The sequence below is a fragment of the Gracilinanus agilis genome, chromosome 2 (genome assembly GCF_016433145.1).
Source record: "Gracilinanus agilis isolate LMUSP501 chromosome 2, AgileGrace, whole genome shotgun sequence".
In the NCBI taxonomy this organism is placed as follows: domain Eukaryota; kingdom Metazoa; phylum Chordata; class Mammalia; order Didelphimorphia; family Didelphidae; genus Gracilinanus; species Gracilinanus agilis.
Window position 1 is genome coordinate 645,598,765 of NC_058131.1, and position 14,195 is coordinate 645,612,959.

General features: G+C 39.7%; 1 protein-coding gene across 1 annotated transcript in view; it reads right to left on the reverse strand.

The window, feature by feature from the left end:
- The window catches only part of SORBS1 (sorbin and SH3 domain containing 1), a 143,042-nt gene that overhangs the window by 20,234 nt on the left and 108,613 nt on the right, over nucleotides 1-14,195 (reverse strand). The window contains exons 20-25 of the mRNA XM_044665725.1: nucleotides 13,894-14,061; nucleotides 10,519-10,565; nucleotides 6,974-7,088; nucleotides 6,711-6,836; nucleotides 4,566-4,757; nucleotides 1,565-2,329 (exon numbers count right to left, since the gene is read on the reverse strand). Of these exons, the coding sequence (XP_044521660.1) occupies nucleotides 1,565-2,329; nucleotides 4,566-4,757; nucleotides 6,711-6,836; nucleotides 6,974-7,088; nucleotides 10,519-10,565; nucleotides 13,894-14,061 (1,413 nt within the window). The remainder of the gene's footprint in view (nucleotides 1-1,564; nucleotides 2,330-4,565; nucleotides 4,758-6,710; nucleotides 6,837-6,973; nucleotides 7,089-10,518; nucleotides 10,566-13,893; nucleotides 14,062-14,195) is intronic.

Here is a 14,195-nt window from a genome sequence, read left to right on the forward strand (position 1 = left end):
CAACTGTAGATCTATGGGAGAGGGTTAGGTAGTGAATATTAGATAACGTTATCCAAATTTCCTTTCCTACCTTCTCTTACTTTAATAAACCAAACCATCCCTGTGTTTGTTACCTCTGCCTGAACTGGATCTGTTAGCCTGGCACCTACATTATGTTGGCCTTCCCAAAACTGTGTTATCTTCTCTGACTGGCCCTGAGTAACCATTTAGACCCATTTCCTGAATCCACCAACATCCCACTCATACCACCCTGGTATTTCAGTTACATATTTCAGGGCTTTCTCCAGGGAGCTTTTGATCAACTCTGGGCTGTATTCCCTACGCAGCTCTAAATCCCCCGGTGTAGAGATTAAAGAGAGGGGTGAAAACTGGCAATCATATCTTCTAGGATCCTCCAAACCAGAAGAGATGCCCCTCAGCACAGCTACTTCATCAGACCAAGCCTATAGCCTTGGAAATAAAAGGTTACCTTGGCGTGTGGATGAGGTGGTCTGATGAGATGATAAGTGTAACCACCTGCCCAAGGAGAAGCCTGGTGCCAGCTGCTGCCTAACTCGGGCTCAGACCACACACAACACAGAGGCAATGTTGGGTGTCAGATGGCCCTTGCAGGTCTGGCTCCCTAGACCACTTCTCCCTCACAAATTTGAAAGCTATGTAAGAAGGGTGTTATTATTAGCTTCATCACGTAGAAAAGTAAAATGAGCAGTTTAGTGGCTTGTCCAGGATCACAGAACTACTACATGTCTGAAACAAGACTCAAAATCATGCCCTTTTGATTCCAAGTCCAGAGATCTGTCATGGGGAACCAGGAGCTCTCAGAGTAGGAAACTGCCTGCTGCTTCCTGATAAATATACAAAACAAAGGAAATCTATTTCACCCAGATATCTTGCCAAAACATAGATTTAAAATTGGGAAGGAATTATAGAAGGTATATAGTGCATCTCATTTTATAGATGAGGATTCTGAGATTCTAAGAAATTAAATGACTTGTCTACAGTCATGTATAAAGATGCAGAAGCAGAATCTGAAACCAAGTCTGGTAACTCCAAAACCAGCATTCCACTTACATGTCATCAAAAATTATGGAGTTACATAAAGTACATCTTATTTTTCAAACTAAAAGAAACAACTAGTATTTTTAGCTGCATTAATTAAAGGGCTGAACTAAAACTAGGAAGGCATCTTCTGTGTGTTTTGCTTCATAGCACAAATGGCCAGCCACAGAGAGGAGAAAGCTTTCCTCCTGGTCTTTTCCTATTATGCTTAAATTATGCTATTATGTCAGGGTTCCATCTCCTTAATGACTCACAAGGGACAAAAAACACAAAGCGCTCTTCAATTCACACCATTCTCATGCCCTAAAATCTTAACATGCTGGAGAAAAAAATTCCCATTCTGGGCTTGGGCTTCTTCACCTGATGCAAAGAACTGGTCAAATCTTCACCCTCAGCTTGTTGGATGCCCCACACTTCCATATCTGGGGGACAGGCAGGACAGCCACATGTGGACAAATGGTAAGCTTAGTTTTACACACCACACAAAACCATGCTGCTGGCCTACCTGTCTTACACCATTCTGATTCACTTTCAGGTCAGCGTGCTTGACCCCTGCACTGGTATCTCTTTGTTCAGCCTCATTTCTGTGAATAGGGCTGAGAAGATGTTGGCAGGATTGGCTTCCCCCAAGGGTATTATCACAAAGTCTCTGTTCTGTGCTCATACATTTGACCAGGTCTGATGGTTTCAAGCAGCTCTTCTTAGAGATCTTGGGTCCATCAGGACAGTGCTCACCTGCCTCTTTATTAGACTTCTTTGAACACTGTCTGTTTTCTTCTTGCCACTGCTGGAACTTGGCTTGATTGCTAATGGCATCACTAAGCTCAGAGATAACACTATTGGAGTTCCCAAGGAGTGGCTGAGAGGTGTCCCATTTAACAGCGGAGGATGGTGAAGACATTGTATTCTCTTCAATAGACTGAAGGACAGCACTGACATTGTGAATGGTGGAAGATGGTCTCTGAGGGTTAGGGGGGAATGGAGAAACCAAAAGGCTTGGGCTAGAGAGATCTGAGATGCTAGAATGGGGAAGGCTTACTGAAAGGGTAGGACTGGCCAGAGCTGAGGAAGTAAAGTATTCAGGGTTATAAAGAGAGGTCTCTGGCAAAGGGGGCAATGGTGGGGTCACAGCTGGAGTGCTTCTGCCTGGAACCCCTACAGTCAGGGAGATCCACTCAGAGGTGATGGCATGCATCTCAGGAGATAATACCTGACGTGAACAAGGCAGAGATTGGGGTGCTGGGGAGTGGTGCTTGCCATGATTGGGAAACTTAAGAGGAAACAGAAAAAGAGAGGAAGAAATAAGGGAAAAAAAGTGTCAGATTTAGAACAGAAAGAAACTAAATAACCCCCAAGAGTACATAAAAAGAAATGAAATGAAAAGATAAGCAGGACACACACTATTGTTCAAAAGGAAATTCTATTTGGAGCAAGAATGTAGGAGATATGGACATGGAAAAGACTCACCCTGGGTACATAATCAGAAAGGAAAAGTCATGGTCAATGTCCATCAAGGGCTCTGTGTATATGTATTTATGTTGGAGGCAGGTTAGAATGATAGGGAGAAGTACCATGGGAGTTGAGGGAGATGTTCTTAACACCTTTATAAAATCTCATAATATTAACCCCCTTTGGAAATATAGTTTCAAATAGCACAGCAAAAGCCTCTCATTTCCCAATTATTCAACCAAAATTTACCTCTATGAACAAGATTCTGAGATTAGAGTAACAATATGGTTTTCTACCTTATTATTATTGGCCAAAGATCTAGAATTCTAAGATTAAGGATCTGAATTTCAAGGAACCTGACCCATTATTTTTTTAAACCCTGCTTTCCATCTTGGAATCAATAATAAGTAATTGTTCCAAGGCAGAAGAGCAATAAGGACTAGGCATCTGGGATTAAGTGATTTGCTGAGTGTCACAGAGCTATGAGGCCGGATATGAACCCAGGATCTCCCATTTCTAGCCTGGCTCTCAATCTACTGAGCCACCTAGCTGCCTTTCAACCCACTATTTTCAAGGATATCTCAAAACTTCTCACCTGAGCCTTCATATCCTAAAGGAATTCCATCTTTGTTTCAGTATAATCTTTAGGCAGAGAGGTATAGAGGAAAGAGCAATGAATTTAAGAAAACATGGGCTCACTTTACAGCTCTGCCATTACTGGTTACATAGTTATGGGCCCTCTGAGATTCAGTTTCCTCATCTGTAAAACAGGGATAACAATATTTGCTAGCCCACCTCATAGTTTGGTTGTCATGATCAAACGAGCTAATAATGTATGCAAAGTGATTTGTAAACCTTGAAGTCTCATGGACATATATGATATTATTAATGTTATTTTTACTTATTATTATTATTGGTTTTTCATTTCCCCTAACAGAGGGAGCCCTAAATAAGTCTCTGAGATGGCCATTCAAATAGTCATCTTAGCCTCTAAGAGTTTCTCACTGAAGTTTATGCAATAGTGGGATCTAAAAGAATTTCATGAACTATTACAAAGCTCCTTAAAAAGACTTTATACAACCAAGCAGGAGTTATGAGGGGGCCCCATACCCCAGACCCATCGGAATTATTCCCTTGAGCTTATCAGTGAGCCCATGAGTAAGGGGATGCCATACAAGGAAATGGGAATAAAAGCAAGATTGTCCTTCTCAGTTAATTCTGCTACCCTGACTCCCTTTAAAAATTCCTTCTCTCCTATTTAACACACATGTTGTAACCTAATTCATAACAATTAATTATGGATAGGGCTAATTTCACTAACTGTCAATCTGATTCTTAGCCTCCCTGGAACTCAAGGTCTTGGGTTATATTTTGGGTTGGGCAGGGCGTAGTTTGGGTTCCAAGTGAGCTTAACTGAATTAACATGCTCCATAAATATAGACTCAGGATATTCCCAGACCCTGAATTCTTCTTCTACAGAGGCCAGGTTGGCTAAATAGAGATGTTCCATTGCTTCAGAGAAAATTTATCCCTATAGAATCTCAAATTATTTTGCATCAATGCTGCTCTTCAAACTAAACTAATTCAGGCCTATGAGGAAAGGAGCCACATTAGATAGTGGAATCCTTAATCGAGTTGATTAGAAATGTGTGACCCAACACCAGCTCCTTTTGTATGGGACACTTAATCAAAGAGCTGGATTAAGGAATGGGCTGAGCTGATTACACACACTGATTTCCATCTGATCTGTCTCTTGCAGACCCCTTTAGACTGCCCAGGATTTAGCTTATCCCTTAGCTATGTGATCTTAAATCACAGATACATTCACCAACAAACCATCCCTTGCCCTCTTGGCAATTTTAAAGCTTTTGTAGAGGGCTTGAAAAAGAATAACGAGGTATAAAATTAAACCAATAAACCCCCATGGTTCACATATGAATTGCTGCAGACAAACTTGCTTACGGCACTCAGGAACTGGGCCCAAGGTAGCTGTGTCAATCACAAAGGAAGACTTGTCCTCCAAAGTACAAAAACTGATGAAGAAAAAATGTAGATACCTGGGGAGAAGCTGTTGTGCTTCGATTTGGAGAAGAGAATGGCAGATCGATGTAATCAACTGGGTTTTTCAACAGAGGTCGCTTGATCACATCCACATACGTAACGGGAAAGATGCCTTGTCGAGTGGTACCACAGATTCTTCCTTCATACCAGTTCTCATCCACCTGTCTAATTAACGTGATCCTCTCCCCCTGGGAACAAGCAATAGTTAGTATAGCTCTGGTCTCAAAATTCCATTGACCTTTAGGACTGACCAATACACAGCAAGGCCTATCCCACAGACATCTATTCTAGGCTACCTTCTCAGACTCAAATAGCTGTCGCCCCTCTGGAGAAAAACAAAACACCATCACCAATCCAAAGAGTGTAGATTACAAATCCAAAGCTACAGGGGAGATAGATATCTAGAATATCTTTTTAAACATTATATGAGAACAAAAGAGAGAGATGATGTTAAAAACTAGCTCTGCTAATCTTTTTTTAAATCCTTACATTCTGTCTTGGAATTAATCCTAAATATCAGTTCCAAGGCAGAAGAGAGGTAAGGACCAAACAATTGGGGTTAAGTGACTTGCCCAGGGGCTACACAGCTAGGAAGTATCTGAGACCAGATTTAAACCTTTTACCTCCAGGAGTGGCTCTCTATCCACTGAGTCACCAACTGCCCCATAATTCTACTAATCTTAACTACCCCTAAAAGAAATTTACTAATTCTGCAGTATGAATTTAAATGCTACAAGTTCCAAGGCAAATGTTTCCTTAATAATAATAGCTAACATGTATGCATCACCTTAAGGTTTGCAAAATGCTTTACATATGTTAATCACATTTGATCTTTACAACAACCCTGGGATGAAACTGCTATTGTCATCATCTTACAGATGAGGAAACTGAGGCTGAGTGGTTAGTTGACTTGCCCAGGGTCAAAAAGGCAGTAAGAAAGAGAAGAAAGAGAAGAGGATAGAAGAAAAAAAGAGGAGAAAGTAGGGAAGAATGGAGGAGAGGAAAGAGGCTGACTTCCCTGGTGGCCAAGCCTGTGGAGATGATCATTTAGGAATTTAGCGAGGTTGGTCCTTGGTCTACAGACATCCAATCTATCACCAGGTCTACACTCACAGTCTTTTCAGATTGGTAGAATCTATTTGTGCTTTAGCCCAGGTCTCCACCATGCTATGATGAAGTATCATGGTAGGGACCTTAATAGAAGAAAACTTTTAAAATGAGCTATAGAATAAACAAACTTACATTCTTGCTGCAAGTAGGAATTAATTAAAAGGTTATCTCTCTAATATTGGCTCTCCTTAGTCCTCCATGAGCTAAGTAGCTGATCTTCAGAACGTAGGAGGCTTTGGTCACAGAAAAAAAAGATAAGAAAATGCAGCTCCCTCTTGTAGGTGGCAAGGTGGACTTAGGAACTCTAAAAATAAAATCTTGCTTCAGAAACTTCTTAGCTGTGGGACCCTGAGCAAGTGATTCAACCTTTCAGCCTCAGTTTCTTCATCTGTAAAATGGGGATGATGATAATAGAAGCTACCTCACAAGACTATCATGTGGACCAGATGAGCTAACATATGTAAAGCACTTTGCACATTTAAAGCATTATATAAAGTATAGCTATAAAGCATTATATAAATGCTAGCTATTTGTTTTATTATTTGCAGAGGTAGGAGACCACCGAAGTGCAACATCACATGTACTATCAGACTGGGTTGGTGTGTTGGCTAATTTTGCTCAATAGCTTTGTTACAAGGGATAGTTTGCTATGTAAGGAAGGTAGAAGGAATAAATGTAGAAGTGAAGGGATGTGAAAACAAAAGATATCAATCTTGAAAAAGGACATTTGGGTTCCCTGAAAAAGGAGAGTTTGCAAATAAATATCAGCTTTCTAGAAGGTTACTTAAGACTCCCAGCCTCCAGAAATGTGACATGTGTTTGCAAAAATGCCCATGCCACTAGGCTAGAGTTTATGTTGAGGTTTCCTGAGCTTAGAGAAACACCCATAACTCAATTTATACTACTAGAATGTGTTTAAGAAGCCCAAAAGGTCTCTGATAGCCTGGTCCAGAGGTGCACTGCCAGTTTCTTTACCAAGATAGCATAACACATGAGATTTTAAAGCATCTCCAAGGGAAGAACTGGCTTACCTTTCTGAAGGACATCTCCACCTGGGTGTCTCCATTGAAGTTAAACTTAGCCACGGCATCTCCATATTCTAAAACTTGTATTGGTACCATCTTTTTGGGTTGTGCTTTCTCTGCTGGTGGAAGAAGCTAAGAAAAGAAAGAAAGAAAAAATAGGGAAAACAAGGAGGGGGAAAAGGAGGGAAATCCAAAATGCAGGCTGTCAAGGAAGAGTGTTTACAGAAGGAGCAACATTTTATCTCAGAGAGGGGGAGGAGTTGAGTTACCTCTATGTACGTTCGTGGAAAGATCCCCACTCGGCCATGGTGTTCTCCTTCATACCAGTTCTGATCAATCTGCTTATAAATGTAAACAATATCTCCTTTCTGCAGAGGAAGCTCTCTGTCAACAGAGCATGATAAGAGAGTTATTGCAAGAGTTTTGTGACATTCAAATATGAAGAAATATTATTACATTGGAGGGGATGTTAGTAAGAATGTATAATGACAGTACAGGATCTGTAACCTGTTTCATTTGGAGAACGCTAGTGCAGAGAATGAGATGCATTTTTCAAAGGGTCCATTAGAAAATGATAATAATAGCTCATACTTATTTAGATCTTTATTTAGCTGGTAAAGTCCTTTATATACATTATCCCATTTGATCCTCTCAACAACCTTGTGGAGAAGGTGCTATTATTACCCGTACTTTACAGGGGGGGATACTGAGGCTCAGAGAAATTATTTAATCTCTTGTCCTGGGTCACACAGTTACTTAATGCCTGAGGTGGTATTTGGACTGAGGTTTTCCTGACTTCCAGACCCTTGTGTCATTCAAAAAGTCAAGATTCTTCTCTTAATGTACTCGCTGACTGGCAATGGAAGATGATTTACATTCTAAGAGGCTTCCATAGCCTCTGATGGTCAATAATGACCAGTATATAAATAGTTTTCCCGACTTATTTCTGTATGTGGTTTCTCTGGATGCTTCCATAGTGTTAGGTTACACAGAAGGGTAGAATGTTAGTGTTAGAAGGAACCTCATAGGTAATCACTAAGCATAGCCCTCTCAGCTTGCAAGGCATGAGGCTGAGGCCCAGAGAGGCAAAATGATTAAATTCACACATTTTAAGATTTTAATTTAATTTAAATTCACACACACTCTTTCGGGACCCTGAAGAAGAGGTTATGGGAGTCGGGGTGGAGACTGTCCTTGTTTCTGAGCTCTGTATAGTTTGTTCCTTTGTTATCTCCAAGGCTGCGAAGAGAAGCCCAGTCCAGGGAGAGGAGAGTAACAGGTAACTGGATGCTGTGATCAGTCTCAAGTCTAAGGAACTAGAGGTGAGAACTGAAGACTAGGGACTGTGGATCTTATGCCTTAAGTTCCATTCCTAACCACCTAGTTGCATGGACCAAGTCTCCTTGAACATCTTACTTTTCTCAACTCTCGAAGGGTGAGAGACATCATAAAGGGGGATTAGGGAACCTCTGACTCTAAGATTTAAGCTAAATACACTGTGTTTTGTAGTCATATATTATTAGAGGTAGCATAATATGGTGAAAAGAGAACTGGCTCAGGAGTTGGGAGACTTCTCTGTTCTTAGCCTAGCTGATAACATGCTCTATGACCTTTGGGAAGTCATTTATGAAGTCATAGATTGTTCTGTCTGGGGTATACGTGAGAGATGACTATAGAACAGAGTCAGTCACTATAGATTTATTAAGTACTTACCATGTGCCAGGCACTGTACTGAATGCTAAGGACACAAATGAAGGGAAAAGATAGTCCCTGCCCTCAAGGAGCTCACAGTCAAATGGGGAAGACAATGTCCAAACAAGTACTGTAGGGCAGGGACTTTATCCTCTGTGATTTAGTATATCTGTACAGTGCCTGGCACATAAGTACTTAATAGACATTTTTTGAGTTAATTTAGCCTAATCTCATTATTTTGTAGATCACAGAATCAAAGACTTAGAGCTGAGTGGGAACTTAAACTTCAGTAAGTCAAATCTCTGCTTCCTTTTATAGATCATGAAACTGAGGTTCATTGAAGTTAGGTAACCTGTCTAACTTCCCACAATTAGAGAGAACCAGGCTTGAATGGAAGTCTCCTAACTAACTCCTGGTTCAGCTTTTTCTATTCTTACTGCCTGCCCCCTGCTATCTTAACTACCCCCGTGCCTCAGTTTCCTCTTCTGTAATATAAGAATGATAGCTACATTATAGATATCTCATAAGGTTATCATAGATAGGATAGCAGTTTAAATTTTTTTTAATCATAGCTTTAGACTTAGAGGAGGCCTCTGAGGTTAGAAGTATGATATAAATTCAAAATTATTGTAATAATCCTTAATGAATTTCATATTTTTCTAATTCAAAGAAAAAATTCATCTTCTTGATCAAGTTTAAACATTTATTTATGTTATCTTTGTCTTGGGCCCTCTCATTAAAAATTAAATTATAGGAATGATTTCACAAAATCTTAGCACTACAGTGGACTTTATAAATATTATGTTCCAGTGCTCTCATTTTTAAAATGAGAAAACTGAGGCTCAGGGTAGTTGAGTAAGTCATTCAAAATCATATGACCATTAATGGCAAACATGGGACATTGGGTTCTTCCAACTTCTAGGTCAATACGCTTTCTACTTTCTTGTAATAGTCAGTAAGAATAGGCAAGTCTATGCTCTTCATATCTTTTTTTTTACCATTTCTACTATTTCCTTCTCCTAATGGGGGGGCGCAGGAAAGAGGGAGTTGACAATATTTACAAGTTAGCCTCCCACTACCAGACTGATTCAGATTCAGTGCCTCAAGTGATGAGAATGTATAGGGGCTTCAGTAAGTATTGGAGAGGGCCAGGACCATATTGCACTTAACACTCTCTAGAGTATAACAAGGAAACAGGGCAGGGAGTCTCAAAGCAATATCTAGAATAGGAAGATCAGAGCTTTGCTGCAAGACCCTGAATGTGGAGGTTTCTGACAACACTTGTATGTTGCTAACAAGAACTATTAGTTAAACTACGAAGGTACCAGATGGCACTTTTCCTTCCCTGTAATGACTGGTCCCCAGGTGAATTTCTGTATAGTCCTCTTTGTTATTCCTTCATTCCCAACTAAATTATTCTGAATGCCAAGATTGTAAGTTATAGCTCTAGGTAGATCTTACACTGTTCACCAAATGTGGGCTAACATTAGTGTTACACAGAGTAAAAGTAAGCATTTCAATTTGAGTGATCAACCCAAACCTCCGCCTCTATCTGAATCTGTCATCAGAAATAAAAGACCAAGGATAGTCTTTCCTAGGTCTTCTTTATAGCCCAGATATCAAGATCATGTATATTAAGACTCTAGAAAAAAGTACTAAATCTAAGCCAGAACACTTGAATTCAGGACTTAAAACCTAGGTTGTATATTTACTAACTCTGTGGCCTTGGAAGGGTCATTTTCCATTATGAGTTTGTTTTCTTCTCTGTAAAATGAGGACAATATTTGCACTATCTACTTTAAAAAATAAAGAGTTAGATTTTGTAAAGTGCTTTGTAACTAGAAAACGGTGTATAGGGCTGAGCTTTAGTAGTAACTGCTTCTAAAATTACCACTAAAGTAGTCATAATAGTAGTAGTATGAAAATAGCCCTTTGTGGATGTAATCCATACTTTCTTGGCTATATTTCTTTAAAAGAATTTTTTTTGACTGAAATGCTTTGGCCACCCAATCAGGTCATCCAACATCTCCTCTTCCCAGCATGGAGAGGCATTCCTTACAAGCAATGTGCTACCTGTAGTAGAGAGGAAGAATGGTTGACAGCCACATCCTGTTAAACTTACTTTAACGTCTGAGCTTTAAAGTCAAATTTGGCTCTGGCAGGTCTCATCTAAAGACAAGAGACAATAACAAATTAAAATGATAGTTTTCTTAAAGGAAGAAAAGATGAAATGTTTGTGATTTTCCTGAAAGCAAAGCAGAAAAAAAATGCATCCTAGCTATTTCCTTAAGAAGCAGAAATCTGGGCAAAACTCCAGCAATCTGACTCTCTGGGTAGATATTTGTTCCTATGGTCAGTGATCTTGTACATGCATGAGGCATTCCAAGTGGTAACACCATATTTGGAGAAAACAGATTATGAAAGTTTAAAGATAAACCCAGTAACCTGAAAGCTGATTGATGGCTTTATTTTTGACTTTGTTTCTAGTTGACGAAGCTAGACCAAACCTACCCAAGAGTCTTGGGTCCACTGTTTTTCATTCTTAATATTCTTTTTCTTGGGTCACTCATCAAACTGTCTGACTTTCATTCTTTCCCCTCCCCATCTACATCTCTAGCTTTGGCCTTATCTCCAATTCCTTTTGAGCATTTCTTGTAGTCTATAGGACCCTCAAGCTCCATTCAACAAACGTTTATTAAGGCCCTGACCATGGACTAGGCACTGTGGCTATCCTCGTGTTACACCCTACATGTGTCTGCACGCGCCTGTCTCACTAAAGTCAAAAACCAAGTTTTGTTAAAAACAGAACACATCATCTCCCCCCCCCATCATTATAAATACTGACACACCCTTCTGACACATAATCTTGAGATCATCCTCAATTGTCTTTCTCCTATACCTTGCTCATTCAGCCTTGTCATCATATAACACTTTCTCCATTTTGGTAGGATCATAGACCTAGAGAAAGAAGGGGCCTCAGAAGCTATTTAACCGAATCTCTTTATTTTACAAATGAGAAAATGGAGGTCAAAGGGAGTTAAACAGTTTGCCTGTAGTCACCAGTGAGTTAGTGTCAGGTCAGGTCAAGAACACAGATCTCAACTCCTGGTTAAATGTCACTTCTACCACATGCAAATGTCAGAGGAGGAATTTGAACCTAGGTCCCCTGATTCTGGAGCCAGTGCTCTAACTCCAACATCATGCAGCATCTCAGAGCTGATCCTCTGCATTTCCACAACTAAAACCTTTGTAACCTAACTTCTGCCCTTCTTTATTCCAACCTATCCTACACACAAAAGCGACACAAATCATAGGATTGTCTCAATAGATTCAGAAAAAAAGCTTTTGACAAAATACAATACCAATTCCTTTTAGGAATGGAAACATTTCAATCAAATTACTTCTTTTCTTAGAACTGTGCAGAGTCTTTGGATTTTGAATCCAAACTACTGACTATGGGTTTAAGGCTGTTTGGAAATACACTCTATACCCTTTCCTAGAACTGGAAGAGACCTCAGGGTCATCTGTTTTAAACCTTTTATTTTAGAAATGTGGGATCTGAGGCTTGGGTAGATGAAGAAGCTTGCCCAGGGTTACACAGTAAATTAATGGTGGCATCAAGAACTGAACCCATATCTTCTAACACCCAATTGAGTGTCATCTCTCAACCATGTAAATCCTTTGCTCTACCCTATACAAACTTTCCTATCTGGGAAGACCTAACTGTTCCCCAAAGCTGATTGGTATTAACATGTTTTTGGGGCAGCTAGGTGGCACAGGAGATAGAATGCCAGAGTTGGGAAGACTCATTTCCCCTAGTTAAAATCTGGTTTCAGATTCTTAAAAAGCTATGTGACTCTGGTCTAGTCACTTAACTCTATTTGACTCAGTTTCCTTATCTGTAAAATGAACTGGAGAAGGAAATGACAAATCAATCTGGTACCTCTGCCAAGAAATCCCAGAATGGGGTCACAAAGAGTTGGACACTACTGAAAAACAACTGACTGCATGTCTTTAAACATGGCTTCAGTAAATAAACTCATACACATGTTGATTTTTCTGTCCAAGCCCTCAAACTGGTTCTCACAGCTATGAGCACTTAAGAAATCCAAGAGGGAAAATGAGTGTTTAAATGAAGAGATAATTATTTCCCCTTCCAAAATATGGGGGCAGGAGATATTAAAATGAGAAAAGTAAATGAGAACTGAAAAGTTTGCTCAAGATTAGACTATAGGAAACCTTTTTTGGTTATGCAAAGAGGTGTATTGTCGTTAGGATAGATTTGTAGATAGAAACATTCTCACTTCACAAAGTGAGGGTTTTTAAAACCTGTCTCTAAGACATTCACAAACTTAAAGGCCAAAACTGATTCTTTCTGTGCCTGGGATAGTTATTCCTTCTTCTCTACCCTTCCATTTTATTTCATTTTATACCCATCTCTTTGATCTCTTCCTCGTTGGTTTCCTCCTCAACTTCTTCCCATTATTCCCACTTTGCTTATTCTTCATTTCCCTCCTTATATTCTTTCTTCCCTTCATAGCATTTCTTAAGCTTCATTCATGCTATTTCATGTTTTCACAGTGATGTATCTGTTCCTAATAGGAAGTCATCAATATCCTCAAAAATATGGATATAGTAACTCACCTTGAAAGATCACCAATTCCTTTTTTCCCCAAATCAAACTTTTAGAATAACTTCTGCCAGAAATATACATATATATATATACATATATATATATATTTTTTTTTTATGAAAACCAGTCATCTTTGGCAGGGCTATTTGAGGGTCATGTGGCATGATACATAGTCAAACCATTTAGTGTTTGGAAGGCTATGAGATCTTCAGAAAATCACTTTAAAGAGACTTACTTCCTCCATTGTCTCTTCCTTAAGGATGAAATCTTACTCTCTTTGAAATTTTAGACATTTTAGGAACAAATCAACTATGCAAACAATTTTTCCAGAGTTGTTAAATACTCTTTGGACATGTCCCAACTCTTTGGTGAATTCTATAGTTGGGCAATTTCAATGCAAGCAAGTATTCTGGGCCACTCTCGAATTCACCAGATAATTCCTTTGGCATAGCCCTGCCCAAGTTTCACTGGACCATCTGATCAAAGGCAAATATTACAAATGGCCAAACTAGAAAATATTCACATTTCAGGATCAATGAGACATACAGATTCTAAGCAGAATGCAGAGACAAAACAATACCATAGCGATATGATGCAGGACTCAGCTCATAAAGATAGCTGATACTTAAAGGCATGCATTGAAGGGTGCACCAGCAGATCTCAGCAAGGCATGCTTTAACATACACAGCCCCCGACATCATAGATATTGCTTCCATTGACCAGCCACGAGAGCGCCAAAGCAAGACTAAATGAAGCCAATATGAAAGATGCTGCTTGAAGAACTAATGTTGGCCTAAAGGGCAACATAGTGGGAGGCAAATACGGCTTTGGGTCAAGCAGCAAACAGAGGTAACTCCAACAGACCTCTAACCCAGATTTCCTCTTTGCTGTATCGTCTACATTTAGGAGGTCCCCAAACCGCTCATTAGTGATAAACTGATGGTGGGTTGGAATAACACCCGTGTGCCGTCTAGCTGCAATATCAGCTTCTTCTTGTTCACGCTTAAGTCGTCTCTGGTCCGCTAAAAGTTTCTGCCACGAAATTGCATAAAATGGACAATGAATTATCCAGTCCTTAGAATTTGAAAATTGCCAACAAAAAAGCATCTGAGGAAAAAGAGGCTATAGAAACCTGGCTAGTATAACTGATTAAATTGAGCTGATCA